The sequence below is a fragment of the Bombina bombina genome, chromosome 2 (genome assembly GCF_027579735.1).
Source record: "Bombina bombina isolate aBomBom1 chromosome 2, aBomBom1.pri, whole genome shotgun sequence".
NCBI classification, from domain to species: Eukaryota; Metazoa; Chordata; class Amphibia; order Anura; family Bombinatoridae; genus Bombina; species Bombina bombina.
In genome coordinates, this window is record NC_069500.1 from 1,094,230,663 (window position 1) to 1,094,248,623 (window position 17,961).

General features: G+C 37.1%; 1 protein-coding gene across 2 annotated transcripts in view; it reads right to left on the bottom strand.

The window, feature by feature from the left end:
• The window catches only part of LRBA (LPS responsive beige-like anchor protein), a 1,331,662-nt gene that overhangs the window by 376,330 nt on the left and 937,371 nt on the right, over positions 1-17,961 (bottom strand). For both annotated transcript variants that reach the window (XM_053703733.1, XM_053703731.1), the window contains exons 33-34: positions 15,287-15,402; positions 14,007-14,119 (exon numbers count right to left, since the gene is read on the bottom strand). In XM_053703733.1, the coding sequence (XP_053559708.1) occupies positions 14,007-14,119; positions 15,287-15,402 (229 nt within the window). The remainder of the gene's footprint in view (positions 1-14,006; positions 14,120-15,286; positions 15,403-17,961) is intronic.

The window sequence follows — 17,961 nt, forward strand, 5'->3', positions numbered from 1 at the left end:
TGCATTGGGGCATTGACGGAGTCTTTTTAAATATTTTTGAATGACTGATAAAAGTAGATATGCAGAAAAACAGGGTAGCGCAAACATGAAGCATTATAGCAGCAGCCTTGGCATATGCAACTACATTACGGTCACATGGCTCATATAAAAAAGTAATTAAGAAATTATTAAAGGTTAATTCCCCTTTAGATGAAGAGCAGTAATTCTTGAACCTATGAAACTCCTATATGTCTTAATTTAGATTAATCATTTAGATTATCTACTTAAATTGTGAAGTAAAAAGTGCACCATAGTCAGGATCCCATTTAAACTGGAGTGCGTTTAAAGTGGTGGTAAATTAGAGCATTTAGCAATCCCTAGGATTTACCATCACTAAAAATAAAGTTGAGTTTAAGTGATTAATTATTTTTAAAAAAAAGGGTGCTAAAGTTCACCCTGACTGTGCCACTGCACCTCGCTAAACTGAACGGCTCTGGCTGCCCACGGCACATCTAAAAGAATAGCCGTGCTAGCATACAGAACACTGTCACATGACACACACAGCTATTGGTTTAGAGGTGTAAACCAACTTCTATCTGGGCATTTGTGTAGAAAATTCGAGAAAGTTTTTCACAGGCTTATGCTAAGGTAAGAAAATCCAATATTTCTGTTCTATCAATCACTAAATCATAATCCATTAAAATTGCTACACATTGCAAAACACCAAATATGAATATGAAATGTTCACATGGCAAATATAAATACATTGGAATAAAGGCCAAACTAAGACAAGTGTATATAACAAAATTAGTAAGCTGCATAATTGTCACCTGTGTCTCTATTGTAAGATAAATGCCTTCTTCCCAATACTTTTAAAGGGACACTGAACCCAGATTTTTTTCTTTCGTGATTCAGATAGAGCATGCAATTTTAGGCAAGTTTCTAATTTACTCCTATTATCACATTTTCTTCATTCTCTTGGTATGTTTATTTGAAAAGCAAGAATGTAAGTTTAGATGCCGGACCATTTTTGGTGAACAAACTGGGTTGTCCTTGCTGATTGGACAACACCAATAAACAAGTGCTGCCCATGGTCTGAACCAAAAAATTGCTGGCTCCTTAGCTTAGGTTCCTTCTTTTTCAAATAAAAATAGAAAGAGAACGAAGAAAAATTGATAATAGGAGTAAATTAGAAAGTTGCTTACAATTGCAGGCTCTATCTGAATCATTAAAGAAAAAAAATTGGGTTCAGTGTCCCTTTAAGCTTATTACTTTTATATTCTTAAAGTTTCAACACAATGAAAATAGAAATACAAATTACAATACCTAGCAGAAAAGGCTTGATTTACATCTTTTTTTATATCCAAGATGCCAGTAAACACAAGCGTTAAATACAGTAATTGCATTTAAACACAGTGCTACAAATTATTCTAATTTGAGAGCTACTATTCTATATTAAGAATAATTAAATATCAAAGTAACACATTTTTCACTTTAAGGACTTATTTTAACAGAATAACATAATTTATGTAAGAACTTACCTGATAAATTAATTTCTTTCATAGTGGCAAGAGTCCATGAGCTATTGACGTATGGGATATACATTCCTACCAGAAGGGGGCAAACTTTCCCAAACCTCAAAATGCCTATAAATACACCTCCCACCACACTCATACCTTAGTTTAACGTATAGCCAAGTAGTGAGGTTTAAAAAGGAGTAAAAAAAGCATACAAAAAGAGGAACTGGAAAAAATAAAGTGCTTAAAAAAAAAAAAAAAATCATAACCACCATTACAATAGGGTAGGTCTCATGGACTCTTGCCACTATGAAAGAAATTAATTTATCAGGTAAGTTCTTACATAAATTATGTTTTCTTTCATGTAAGTGGCAAGAGTCCATGAGCTAGTGACGTATGGGATATAATAATCAAGATGTGGAAATCCACAGAGTCACTAGAGAGGGAGGGATAAACCCCCCCCCAGCTATTTCCGCTGATAAATTAAATCTAAATAATAAATCTAAATAATAAATAAAGACACAGTCAAGTCCAAAAAAACCCTCATGATTCCATTAGGGCATGTAATTTTAAACAACTTTCCAATTTACTTTTATCACCAATTTTGCTTTGTTCTCTTAGTTGAAAGCCAAAACTAGGAGGTTGATATGCTGATTTCTTTAGACCTTGAAGGCTGCCTCTAATCTTAATGCATTTTGAAAGTTTTTCACCACTAGAGGGCATTAGCTCATGAGTTTCATATAGATAACATTAAGCTCATGCATGTGACTTTACCGTGGAGTGAGCACTGATTGGCTAAAATGCAAGTCTGTCAAAAGAACTGAAATAAGGGGGCAGTCTTCAGAAGCTTAGATACAAGGTAATTATAGAGGTAAAACGTGTATTATTATAGATGTGTTGGTTATGCAAAACTGAGGAATGGGTAATTAAGGGATTATCTATCTTTTAAAACAACAAAAATTCTGGTGTTGACTGTCCCTTTAAGTTTTCTTAAAAATTTAAAAAAAACTCAAATCATAGGCAGTTGAATCAAACTGAGACAGCTGCCTGAAAAACCTTTCTACCAAAGACTGCTTCAGAAGAAGCAATTACATCAAAATTTTAAATATTTAGTAAATGTATGCAAAGAAGACCAAGTTGCTGCTTTGCAAATCTGATCAACTGAAGCTTCATTCTTGAAAGCCCAAGGCAACTGATCTAGTAGAATGAGCTGTAATTCTCTGAGGCGGAGACTGCCCCGCATCCAAATAAGCTTTGTGAATTAAAAGTTTTAACCAAGATGCCAACGAAATGGCAAAGGCTTTCTGACCTTTCCTGGAACCAGAGAAAATAACAAATAGAGTAGAAGTCTTTCTGAAATCCTAAGTAGCCTCAACATAGTATTTCAAAGCTCTTACCACATCCAAAGAATGTAAAGATCTTTCAAGAGAATTCTTACAGGCCCATTTATCAAGCTCCGTACGGAGCTTGAAGGGCCGTCTTTCTGGCGAGTCTTCAGACTCGCCAGAAACACAACTTATGAAGCAGCGGTCTAAAGACCGCTGCTCCATAACACTGTCCGCCTGCTCTGAACAGGCGGACAGGAATTGCTGGACATCAACCCGATCGAATACGATCGGGTTGATTGACACCCCCTGCTGGCGGCCGCGAGTCAGCAGGGGGCGGCGTTGCACCAGCAGCTCTTGTGAGCTGCTGGTGCAATGTTAAATGCGGAGAGCGTATTGCTCTCCGCATTTAGCGAGGTCTTGCGGACCTGATCCGCAGTGTCGGATCAGGTCCGCAAGCCCTTTGATAAATGGGCCTGTTAGGATTAGGACACAAGGAAGGAACAACAATTTCCCTATTAATGTTGTTAGAATTCACAACTTTAGCCAAAAATTTAAACAAAATCCGTAAAACAGCTTTATCTTGATAGAAAATCATATAAGGAGACTCACAAGAAAGAGCCGACAACCCAAACTCTTTTAGCAGAAGAGATAGCCAAAAGAAATAACACTTTCCAAGAAGTAGTTTATTATCCAAAGAATGCATAGGTTCAAAAGGAGTAACCTGGAAAATCCTTAAAACCAAATTGAGACTCCAAGGAGGAGAAATAGACTTAATAACAGGTTTGATACGAACCAAAGTCTGAACAAAACAGTGAATATCAGGAAGTTTAGCAATCTTTCTATGAAATAAGACAGAAAGAGCAGAGATTTGTCCCTTCAAAGTATTTGCAGACAAACCCTTATCCAACCCATCCTGAAGAAACTGTAAAATCCTAGGAATTCTAAAAGAATGCCAAGAGAATTTATGAGAGGAATACCATGAAATATAGGCTTTCCAAAACCTATAATAAATCTTCCTTGAAACAGACTTACAAGCCTGTAACATAGTGCTAATCGCTGAGTCAGAGATTTGAGATCCTGATGGAAAACGGCCCTTGAGATAGAAGGTCTGGCCATAAAGGAAGTGGCCAAGGTTGGCAACTGGACAACCGGACAAGATCCGCATACCAAAACCTGTGAGGCCATGCTGGTGCAATCAGAAACACATGAGATTGTTCCATTATGATCTTGGAGATCACCCTTGGAAGAAGAACCAGAGGCAGAAAAATGTAAGCAGGAACTGCTAAAGCATCCATTATCTCCGCCTGAGGATCCTTGGACCTGGAAAGGTATCTGGGAAGTTTCTTGTTCAGACGAGAGGCCATCAGATCTATTTCTGGAAGACCCCACATCTGTACAATCTGATAAAACACATCTCGATGGAGAGACCACTCCCCTGGATGCAAAGTCTGAGATAATCCGGTTCCCAATTGTCTACACCTGGGATATGAATCGCAGAAATAAGACAAGAGTTGGATTCCGCCCAAGAAAGTATCCAAGATACTTCTTTCATTGTTAAAAGGGCTGCAAGTCCCTCCTTGATGATTGACATATGCCACAGTTGTGATATTGTCTGTCTGAAAACGAATGAAAAGTTCTCTCTTCAATAGAGGCCAAGCATGAAGAGCTCTGAAAATAGCACAGAGTTCTAAAATATTGATTGGTAACTTCGCCTTGAGGATTTCAAACCCCTTGTGCTGTCAGAGACCCCCAGACAGCTCCCCAACCTGTAAGACTTTCATCAGTTGAGATCACAGTCCAGGAAGGACGAACAAAGGAGGCTTTTTGAACAATATGGTGATGGTCCAACCACCAAGACAGAGAGAGTTGAGTGTTGGGATTTAAGTATATCAGCTGTGATATCGGAGTATAATCCCTGCACCATTGATTCAGCATGCAAAGCTGCAGTGGTCTCATATGAAAATGAACAAAGGGGATCGCGGCCGATGCTGCAGTCATGAGACCTAAAACTTCCATGCACATAGCCACTATAGGGAATGATCGAGACTGAAGGTTTAGACAAGCTAAAACCAATTTCATTCGTCTCTTGTCTGTTAAAAGAATTATGGACACTGAATCTATCTGGAAACCTAAAAAGGTGACCCTTGTTTGAGGAATCAAGAAACTCTTTTGTAAATTGATGCCTTTGAAGAAACAACACTAGTTGTTTCATGTGAGATTCTGCTAAATGAAAAGACTGAGCTAGTACCAAGATATCGTCCAAATAAGGAAACACAGCTACACCCTGCTCTCTGATTACAGATAGAAGGGCACCAAAAACATTCAAGAAGATTCTTGAAGCTGTCGCTAGGCCAAATGGAAGAGCGACAAATTGGTAATGCTTGTCTAGAAAAGAGAATCTCAGAAACCGATAGTGGTCTGGATGAATGAGAAGATAAGCATCCTGTAAATCTATTGTGGACATAAAATGACCTTTCTGAACAAAAGTAAGAATAGTCCTTATAGTCACCACCTTGAAAGTTGGGAAACGATTTAAAAACTTAAGATCCAGAACTGGTCAAAGAATTATCTTTCTTTGAGACAATGAATAGATTTGAATAGAAACCGGTACAATCGCCCCTAAAAGCTCTAGGTCTAAAACATATTTCAGAAAAGCCTGAGCCTTCACAGGATTTGTTGGAACATAAGAAAGAATCTTCCCACAGGTCGTCTTATTCGGAAAATATTCGATACCCTTGAGACACAATATTCTGAATCCACTGATTCTGAACAGAATCTGTCCAAATGTCCTGAAATAATTTCAATCTGCCCCCCCCAACCATCTGAACTGGATTGAGGGTTCGCACCTTCATTCAATCTTGGGGGCTGGATTTGTTTTTTTATAAGGCTTGGTTTTTTTTCCAATTTGAAGATGGTCTCCAATTAGAACCAGAGGCCATAGGGGAAGGCGTTGTTTTTTGTTCTCTATTCTGACGAAAGGATTGAAAACGATTAGGAGCCCTAAATTTACCCTTAGACTTTTTATCTTGGGGCAGAAAAACTCCCTTCCACCCAGTGATAGTGGAAATAATAGAATCCAATCGAGAACCAAATAAATTATTACCCTGGAAAGATGAAGATAGTAATTATGATTTAAGCCATAAAGCTCTTCTAGCTACAATAGCTAAAAACATAGATTTAACATTGATCTTAATGACATAAAATATAGCATCACAAATGAAATGATTAGCATGTTGAAGCAAAAGAACAATGCTAGACAAATAAGGATCTACTACCTGCTGTACTAAGCTGTCCAACCAAAAAGTTAAAGCAGCAGCAACATCAGCCATAGAAATGGTCTAAGAATATAGGTCTGAGAATATAGCCAGAATGTAAATAAGCTTCTGAGATAAGATTCAATCTTATAAGCATGTGGAATAGGAAAAACCTCAGGAGGTTTAAAAACAGAATGTAAACATTTACTGGCTTTGTTATCAAGAGGACTAGACTCTTCAATACCCAAAGTAAACAAAACTTCCTTTAACAAAGAACGAATATATTCAATCTTAAAAAAATAAGATTTGTCAATTTCAGTGTCTGATGCAGGATCCTCTGAATCAGAGAGATCCTAATCAGCAGAGGATAATTCAGTATGTTGTCAGTCAATACAAATTTAATCAGATTTATGAGAAGTTTTAAAAGACCTTTTACGTTTATTTGAAGGCGGAATAGCAGACATAGCCTTCTCTATAGCTGCAGCAATATAATTCTTCACATCTGCAGCAATATCATGTACATTAGACGTTGATGGAGCAACAGACTATGTATTTGTACTAATAGAAACATTATCAGCATGCAATAGCTTGTCATGACAAATGCCACATAATTGAGCTGAAGAAATAATATCAGCTTGTTTACAACAAACACACTTAGCTTTGGTAGAACTGTGTTCAGGCAGCATGGTTGCTACAGTAACATCAGAGGCAGGATCAGTCTGAGACATCTTGCAAAATGTAAAAAGAAAAAAACATTTAAACAAAATATCCAATTTCCTCATATAGCAGTTTCAGGAACGGGAAAAAATGCTTATGCTAAAATAATATGCAAAAAAGCAAGCATCATAGCTCTCTATAATATAAAGAGAGCAAGAAGCATTAAAGGAAGAGGGGTAATATAACAAAAATGTTGGCACCAAGTATGATGCATGACGCAAAAGGAAGTGAAAAATGTTGGCGCCAAAGCTAACACCAGGAAATGACGCAACTCGCGTCATAACAAGTGCGACTTTGCACCAAAAAAACTAACATCAACAAAAAATGCAGGAAACAACAAGACTTGCGTCACTATAGGAGCAACTTCACGCCAAGAACGACAATAAAAGACAGCATTTTGCGTCCTCGCGAGCCTAGTGTGCCCGCGAAAATTTTGGAAAACAAAGTCAAATTTGAAAGAACTGGAACCCCAGGTAAGAAAAAAAAATATTTAAATAAACTTCCCAAAAACATAATTTCCATACTGAAACTGTTAAGACTGCAAAAGGGAAATATGCATAGACCTGACTCATGGCAAATATAAGCAAACACATATATTTAAAACTTTACAATATAATATAAAGCGCCAAACATAGCTGAGAGTGTCTTAAAAAAATTATACATACTTACCAAAAGACACCCATCCATATATAGCAGACAGACAAACAAGTACTGAAAAATATCAGCCTTTGAATAGATTTCCCATAGGTGAAACCATGAAATCAACAGGTAATACTCCCTTCACATCCCTCTGACAAACACTGTACTCTAAGAGGAATTGGGCTTCAAAATGCTTAGAAGCACCTATCATAGAAGAAATCAAGCACATCTTTCTTCACCACCTCCATAGGAGGCAAAGTTTGTAAAAAAACTAAGGTATGATTGTGGTGTGGGGTGTATTTATAGGCATTTTGAGGTTTGGGAAACTTTGCCCCCTCCTGGTAGGAATGTATATCCCATACGTCACTAGCTCATGGACTCTTGCCACTTACATGAAAGAAATATAGATTCTGTTTTTTATAGGATGGACAAATAAACACAAAATAAAGTTAATAGTATTTTAGTGAAACATGTAATTTAGGGATAAAAATAAGAATGGGTAAGATTTCCTATTTCGGCAAATCTGCAATACTCGGCCAGCAAATTATTCTTTCACACCTATAGACCCAAACATCTTTTTTACTGAAGTGACAAATGTATATGTCACAAAAGCAATTTCTTAGTATAAAAATTAACCATGTCTTAGAAAACAGCAGCAGGGAAACATTTTCTCAGAAAATTGAAAATAAAGATGAGACACAGTGTTCAATTTAAATGGATTTGACTTTCCATTAAACAGCTGTTAAGGCATTGGCTGTTTCAGAGAAAAAAATGAAGAAAAAATACAAAATTACAATCTTGAACAAGGGCTTAAATGAAAAAAAAAAAGCAGTAAAACTAGATGCCTCTTGATATATTCATAAGAACTTGAATTGTAAAGACTTAGATCTGTAAAATAGATTAGATGCGTGATGGTGTTCAGCAAATCAAAACAGGACAATCTTTATTAGCAAGACACGCAACATTAGAACAAAATAGTACCCCATAATATTAGCATTTTCTGCAGAGTTGCCTAAAGGGATATGGCCAAATAAAAACCAATTCTTACTAGAAGCATAAATACGGAGAGCCTGATGATCACACAAAATCATTTTTAAACCTTACATTGTAATAAGGAGTCTCTCATCATCTCTCAAGGTAGTTTTTTATTCTTTGACGGTCTTAGATTCTCTCACATGAAAGGAGAGATTTAGCTATTGGGCCCTAAGGGTTGAAGTCAGTGCAACATTGAGGCTATAGGTATTAGGTTACAGATGGTCCTAGGGAATTAACCCCTTAATCACCAAAGAGAACTGTAGTACCTTGTGAAGCACTGTGTTGAAACCTTCTTTGGCAGCAATGAGATTGCAAAACACCAGATTTTTATGACTACAGTGCAGAAGTGTATTAAGTTGTTTGCAAATAACTACTTTAACTTTATTTTAAATAGATGCTTTTACCTTGATGAAACTGCCACCTATACTGAAAATATGAATATGTTTGTATGCTCTGTACAAAAGCTATGTAAACAGGAGAAAGCTGAAAAAGCTGGTTTTGGTCACTAAACTCTCCCCAGCCTTAATTAGCAATTCAATACCTATAATACTCTGCACATAACAGATAACATGACCAGGTCCTCTCTTTCTGCTGGGTCAGTCCATTTAAATGAGTATATCCCTGAGAACAATAGGTGATGGTTTTCATGAGCGAAAACAGCTATTTCAAATAAAGAAAATAAACATGGAGAGAAATTCCCATATATTTATTAATCTGCAGTAAGTATAACAAGCAATATATAATGCATGAAGGGGAAACACATTTTACAGCACAATGCCACTTTAACTAGGCATTGTATTTTGTATCTATTAAATAACATTACTACATTATTTTATTTAGTGACATAAATAAAAAAACAAATTGTTATCACAATAGAACTGCAACAAAATCTGATATAATAATCAAATAAATATTTCTTTATATGTATAATTAATGGCCATGTAAACACTATTCATTCACTAGCCAGCATGGCAGCCCTTATTTACTAAGCAGTGGTGGTTTCTAAGTAACTCCATGGTTAGGGATTATCATCTTATCAATTCAACTGAATTAGCTGTTAGCGATTTTACAGAGCCCAACGCTGCTTTATGAAATGTCACTACTTTATATGAATAACCCTGACCTCTTCATCTGTTTCAAACCTTAGCATTGAACTAGTAAATATCAAAAAGAAATCATGTAGACAAGGAAAATAGTTATATCACATTCCACTACTGTAAGGCTGTAGGGAATTTATGAATTTTTTTAACAGGCCCTGCGTAATGAAGTTGATTTATTATACTAAGAAGGAGATTTGGTCATTCTGGACAATAAACAACACAGTCCTCTCAAAACATGGAATCCCCCTGCTGGATCATAAAATCATTTTATTTTCTTTAACTGCTTTTGTGCTTATGGTTCAACAGCAAATGTAGAATGATACTGTATTCTGTCTGCTTTCAGCTAAGCAGGACTCCGCAAACCAGAAGATGTAGCTATTTGCAAACCTCATCAGGACTATTACTGCAAGAAGCTTTAGCAAAAGTCACAACAAAAAGCTATGGGCAAACACAATATATACAATGGGAAATCAGTATTTATTGTGCTTTTGCAGTATGTTATAAAGATGGAGCATTCTAAAGGTACAACACAGAGGATTACATAAAATGTCCAACAAAGGAGCAAGTATACAATAAAAAATGTAAAATTGTACAGATTTTTTTTATTCTAATCCTCTCTGTCATATTCATTCATAAATAAAATATTTAACTGATCATAGGACATGGTTCAAAAACTTTCTTTATACTAAAAAATAAATGATTGTATAAAAAAAACGTAAGTTTAAATATTTAGGATCCAATGATGAAAAATGCGCCAGCAGAAAGTGCAGATACAAAAAACCTTTGGATTGTTTTAGCATTATATTGCAATGTAGGTGCCTCTCATTCACATTTAGAACTGTGCATAGCAATATAAAAAAAGATCTCAAGCAAAAAAGTGCCTTACTAAAATGTTTAAAGACACAGTAAACATCTTGTAATTACAAGACATTTTTGTTGACTTGTTATAGAATAACATTTCAGTCAAGACTAAACTTTTTAAAAACAAATTAGCATCTTGTATTCTGCAATTGGTTTTCAACAACCAAACTCCACCACCACTTGCCTCATTTTGGGGAGACAATCTGCGCTTGAGTCTGCAGCTAACAACAACTCTAGACATGGTCATATTGTTAGTATAATGTGCAGTGTTTTGCACAGTAGCAGACCTACCTAACAGAGGGCCCTGGTGCAAAATTGCCCCCCCCCCCAAGTAACTCCGTAGTAAGGAATAGTAATAATATTCATGCTGCTCTGTATGATGATTTTAAGAATAGATAGATGGACCTGCAACCTGCACTAATAAAAGTCTTCCCTGCATTAGAATTATACATATTCTGCACCTGCTCCACCAATGGTAGTTCCGCCCCTGGTTTTGCACATATTTTATCTGTTGGAGCCAATTATAGACATATATGTAACATGGTTAGATTTGAGAAGTCTGCAGTGTGCTTTTTTAAATAATTTAAAAGGGATATGAAACCCTTTTTTTTCTGATTTACATAGAGCATGCAATTTTTCTAATTTACTCCTATTATCAAATTTTTCTTTGTTCTCTTGGTATGCTTTGTTGAATGTGCAGCAACGCACTACTGGTTCCTGAATGAACACATGGGTAAGCCAATGACAATCGGTATATATCTGCTGCCAACAATCAGCAGCTAGAACCTAGGTTCTTTGCTGCTCCTGAGCTTTCCTAGATAAACTTTTCAGCAAAGGATAAAAAGAGAAGGAAGCAAATTAAATATTAGAATTATATAGGCAAGTTGTTTAAAATTGTATTCTTTATATGAATCATGAAAGAAAATTTTTGGGTTTCATGTCCCTTTAAGTATAATGCAAACATTTTTATTATGCATAATTAAAAGGGACAGTCAAGTCCAAAAAAATTTTTTTTCAGGATTTAAATAGGGCATGTAATTTTTAACAACATTCCAATTTACTTTTATCACCAATTTTGCTTTGTTTGCTTGGTATTCTTAGTTGAACGCTAAACCTAGGAGGTTCATATGGTAATTTCTTAGACCTTGAAGGCCGCCTCTAATCTGAATGCATTTTGACAGTTTTTCACCACTAGAGGGCATTAGTTCATGGGTTTCATATAGATAACATTGAGCTCACGCACGTGAAGTAACCAGGAGTGAGCACTGATTGGCTAAAATGCAAGTCTGTCAAAAGAACTGAAATAAGGGGGCAGTTTGCAGAAGCATAGATACAAGGTAGTTACAGAGGCAAAATGTGTATTATTATAACTGTGTTGTTTATGCAAAACTGGGGAACAAAAGGTATTATCTATCTTTTTAAAGAACTAAAATTTTGGTGTTGACTGTCCCTTTAAATTGTTTACAATAAAATCTCACCTTTTAGGGATTTTACAGTACTGATGAGACATTGGGGCTGAATTATCCGCGCGAGCCTTTAGGCTCGCCAGAAACAGTAGTTATAAAGCAGAGGTCTATCTACTGCCTCTAAGGTTGCGGTCTTCAATCCGCCCAATCCTATATGATCGGGCTGATTGACACCCCCTTCTAGCGGCTGATTGGCCGCAAATCTGCAGGGGGGGCTTTGCACAAGCAGTTCACCAGAACTGCTTGTGCAATGATAAATGCCAACAGCATCGCATCATGTCCGTCCGCACTTTAGTAAACTGGTGCCTTAAGCTAGCGAGACCGGACAGCTTCAGAAAATCGGACATTATTAAAATATTTGAAGCAGTACTAGAAATCGTACTGCATGCACTTTTTTTTGCTATGATTAAAACAATTCATATAGTTTATTCATTTTGACATTACTTTACAATGCATTTTCTACAAACTTTATCACTCCCTTTTATTGCTCCTCTCCTTACAAGACATTGAGATATTATGTCACTTGTATTGTTTTTGTATACACAAAATTATAATTTTTGCTGCTTTGTGTTGCCATTTTTTAGTTTAATTTGCTAAAATGTAAATTAAAAATTTAGCAAACTCAGTGTTTAAAGGGACAGGGACATTTTGCCCCTTTAATGTGTTACTAATTATCCACTTCAGCTGCTGGAGTGTATTAAATGGTTTACAAATAGCTCCTTTACCTGCATATTGGCATTTGAAAGAGCTGATTTTGCCTGTGTTATACCTAACTATACTGAAAGTTTCTATATAAGTATTGACTATAGAACAGCTGTATCAACATAGCTAGCATAAGAAGTTACACTTTCAGTGGGGTTAGGAGCGATAAGTAATAACATGTTAATTTTCCATTGTTCTCTCTAAATATTAGGTGTGGCATGCAGACAGAAATATAATAAGGAAGCATGTGTGGGTACAATAAGGAGAATGTTTGAATTCCTTGCATGTTCAGCCCATTTTAATGTGTTGTGGTTTTAAAGGAAACTATCAGCTATTTCATATACAAAAATAAACACAAAGAAACAACTTAGACATTTTGTACTCTGCAGCTGGTATAACAAATCATTGGAAACACATTAAAGGGAAAACAAATTAATAGTACACTGTCCCTTTAATACAAGATAAAGAAAGCTTTGACCATTTCTATTAGATTTGTAGCCTGTAACATATTAGGTATTATTTTTGCATACATCTAGGAGCCATAATCAAACAAATCCACAAGATATCTATATTAGTATACAGACTCTAGCACATGCCAACTTCCTATCACATGGGGGCTGCAGATTAAAGAGATAGTAAAGTCCAAATTAAACTTTCATGATTCAGATAGGGCATGTAATTTTAAACAACTTTTCAATTTACTTTTATCATCACATTTTCTTTGTTCTCTTGGTATTCTTAGTTGAAAGCTATACCTAGGTAGGCTCATATGCTAATTTCTAAGCCCTTGAAGGCTGCCTCTTATCTAAATGCATTTGATGTTTTTTCACAGCTAGAGGGCACGTTAGTTCACGTGTTTCATATAAATAACATTATGCTCATGCATGTGGAGTTATTTAAGAGTCAGCACTAATTGTCTGAAATGCAAGTCTGTCAAAAGATCTGAGATAAGGAGACAGTCAGCAGTAGCTTAGATACAAGGTAATTACAGAGATGAATGGTAAATAAAGGGATTATCTATATTTTTAACCAATAACATTTTTGGCGTTTACTATCCTTTAATATTTTAGAAGCCTTAAGGGCCCCATGTAAATTTATGGCTATTAATACACACACAATATATTTCAAAAAAAAAATCCAGTGGAAGTTCTCAAAGCAAAAGTCACAAAAACTAGTACACAGAACCACGTGGCCCATAGACAGTTCTGTTCGATTTTTTTTTACTTCCACTATTAAGTCCACTTTTTCTGTTGGAAGTAAATAAAAGCAATATTACTGCATCATTATACAGATCAGCTACAGTGGAAAAGAGAGAATTAATACATATTGTAAATGTAGAATAAACTGTCAAACAAGTTTTGAGAATGTTTCATCATTAGTACAATGGTGACATAAATGATATTTATACCTTAGATAAATCCCTGAAATTGCTGGGAAGTGTGAGGTCCAGCTCTTCTGATTCGTAGTTGGTGATAACCCATGGGAATACTGGGTACTGATTCAAGTCATTGTAAGTTCGACCTGTGGAAGTAAAAAAATAGTAATTACTGGGAATTACATAAATCTCCAAGCTTTAAAGTCCATTGTTTACTTACTCTCAGACTCTAAATGCTAAATAACACAGGAAAACAAATCCAGGAAGCCATATAACTATGGCCCTACAATTCCAGCTGGCATTACTAATATTTTGGATTCTTCTACATATTTGTATATAAAACCATTTCCAATCTCCTAAAAAAAGCTGCATCACAATATTTTACACATTTTTAAATATAATCTGTAAAACATGGCTATATAAGCACAAAATTAAATTATAGAGGCTTCCTTGGATACTCTAGTCATCTGCTCTTCCCTCCTTTTTCTTTCATTCTCTTTACTTGGGCACAGTATCTCCCATTCACACCAAAATGAAAATCCAGTTTCTTTACAAGATAAGCCTAAAATTATCCAAAACTACCAAAACATTTTCTCCGACCCTCACATAGCTTGTATTTTTATTTTACATTTTTACTTTAAAACCTATATAGTTTACAGATAGGGGAAGAAATTGCCACTACACAGACCTACAATTCTCCAGGTATCAATAAAGCTCTGTTAAAGGGACACTAAACCCACATTTTTTCTTTCATGATTCAGAGAGCATGCAATTCTAAACAACTTTCTAATTTACACCTGTTATCAAATTATCTTTGTTCTCTTGTTATCTTTATTTAAAAAGCAGGAATGTAAAGCTTAGGAGCTGGCCCAATGTTAGGTTCAGCACCATGGATAGCACTTGCTTATTGGTGGCTACATTTAGCCACCAATAAACAAGCGTAACCCAGGTTCGGAAACAAAAATGGGCCTATGCTTTACATTCCTGCTTTTAAAATAAAGATAGCAAGAGAACAAAGAAACATTGTTAATAGGAGTAAATTAGAAAGTCGATTAAAATTGCCTGCTCTATCTGAATCATTAAAGAAAAAAATTGGGTTTAGTGTCCCTTTAACATAATACACTTTAAACATTGCACTTTTTATTATTTAATTTCCCCTATTTTCCTGAAAATCAATTCTTTAAACACATTTTTTGACCTAAAGTTTTAAATGCACCAACCGAAAAAAACAAACAAAAAAACCCCAAACAAACAAACAAACATGCATTAAAGATAATGCAGCACTTTATTTATTGATTTTATATAAATCTTACCAGCAACAGTGTTCAAAAACATCAGATATTCAAAGTTTGAAATTTCTCTGTGCTGCCAGCGTTGAGTCATATTTGACGCTTTAAATATTTGCTTGGGAGTAGCCAGTGAGATGCGCCTGAAAAACAAAATGATAATATGCAATGTCAAAAACATGCAGTGCAATAATAATCATCCTCTTTTTCCAAATAATGATGACTAAGGGTCACTTGTGGACACTGGTACAATGTGAGATGTGCACTAGAACAGATCTTGTATCTCACAGTTTAACAGTAATTTACAAACACATCTCACATATAGAGTAAATGAATTGTCAAGATCATGACACTCAATATTAGGTTTCATGATCAACACAATCCTGTTTAAAGGTACATTAAAAACATACATTTTCCATCATTCATAAAGCACTTTTGTTGAATGTTAAAAAAATAAGTTTTGCATGAAAAGTGTAAACAAAGCTTCTTATTTTAATTTTGAAATCAGGAAGTGAACTAGTCTGTGGGACAGAAGCTCAGAGATATGGGACAGAAGCTCAGAGATATGGGACAGAAGCTCAGAGATATGCGACAGAAGCGCACTGATATGCGACAGAAGCGCACTGATATGCGACAGAAGCGCACTGATATGCGACAGAAGCGCACTGATATGCGACAGAAGCGCACATATGCGAGAGACGCTCACTGATATGGGAGAGACGCTCACTGATATGGGAGAGACGCTCACTGATATGGGAGAAACGCTCACTGATATGGGAGAGACGCTCACTGATATGGGAGAGACGCTCACTGATATGGGAGAGACGCTCACTGATATGGGAGAGACGCTCACTGATATGGGAGAGACGCTCACTGATATGGGAGAGACGCTCACTGATATGGGAGAGACGCTCACTGATATGGGAGAGACGCTCTCTGATATGGGAGAGACGCTCACTGATATGGGAGAGACGCTCACTGATATGGGAGAGACGCTCACTGATATGGGAGAGACGCTCACTGATATGGGAGAGAAGCTCACTGATATGGGAGAGACACTCACTGATATGGGAGAGACACTCACTGATATGGGAGAGAAGCTCACTGATATTGGAGAGAAGCTCACTGATATGGGACAGAAGCTCACTGATATGGGAGAAAAGCTCACTGATATGGGAGAGACGCTCACTGATATGGGAGAGACGCTCACTGATGATGGTTGATGTAAGCTACAGTCGTGATGTTGTCCGACTGAAATCTGATGAACCTGACCGCAGCTAGCTGAGGCCAAGCCTGAAGAGCATTGAATATCGCTCTTAGTTCCAGAATGTTTATCGGAAGGAGTGTCTCCTCCTGAGTCCACAAGCCCTGAGCCTTCAGGGAGTTCCAGACTGCACCCCAGCCCAGAAGGCTGGCATCTGTCGTTACTATTGTCCAATCTGGCCTGCGGAAGGTCATACCCTTGGACAGATGGACCCGAGATAACCACCAGAGAAGAGAATCCCTGGTCTCTTGATCCAGATTTAGTAGAGGGGACAAATCTGTGTAATCCCCATTCCACTGACTGAGCATGCAGAGTTGCGGCGGTCTGAGATGTAGGCGGGCAAACGGCACTATGTCTATTGCCGCTACCATTAAGCCGATTACTTCCATAGACTGAGCCACTGAAGGGCGAGAAGTAGAATAAAGAACACGGCAGGAATTTAGAAGTTTTGACAACTTGGCCTCTGTCAGGTAAATCTTCATTTCTACAGAATCTATCAGAGTTCCTAGGAAGGAAACTCTAGTGAGAGGGGATAGAGAACTTTTTTCTTCGTTCAATTTCCACCCATGCAACCTCAGAAATGCCAGAACAATGTCTGTGTGAGACCTGGCAACTTGAAAAGTCCACGCCTGTATCAGAATGTCGTCTGAGTAAGGGGATACTGCTATAGCCCGCTGCCTTAGGACCGCTAGAAGGGACCCTAGAATCTTTGTAAAGATTCTTGGTGCCATGGCCAACCCGAAGGGAAGAGCCACAAACTGGTAGTGCCTGTATTGACCCTCCTGGATCATAGGAAGGATGGTTCGAATAGTCTCCATCTTGAAGGATGGGACTCTGAGAAATTTGTTTAAGATCTTGAGATCTAAGATTGGTCTGAATGTTCCCTCTTTCTTGTGAACAACAAACAGATTTGAATAAAAGCCCTGTTCCTGTTCCTCCTGCGGAACTGGGTGGATCACTCCCATAACTAGGAGGTCTTGAACACAATGTAAGAATGCTTCTCTCTTTATCTGGTTTGCAGATAAAAGTGAGAGATGAAATCTCCCTTTTGGGGGAGAGGTTTTGAATTCCAGAAGATAACCCTTGGACATAATATCCAATGCCCAGGGATCCTGGACATCTCTTGCCCAAGCCTGGGCGAAGAGAGAGAGTCTGCCCCCCTATTAGATCCGTTTCCGGATCGGGGGCTGCTCCTTCATGCTGTCTTAGAGGCAGCAGCAGGCTTCTTGGCCTGTTTCCCCTTGTTCCAAGCCTGGTTAGGTCTCCAGACCGGCTTAGACGTGTTGTTTTGTGTTAGAGGAAGTTGAAGCTGCGCCACTCTTGAAGTTTCGAAAGGGCCGAAAACTAGACTGTTTGGTCCTTAATTTGTTGGACCTGTCTTGAGGAAGGGCGTGACCTTTTCCTCCAGTGATGTCAGAAATGATCTCCTTCAGTCCTT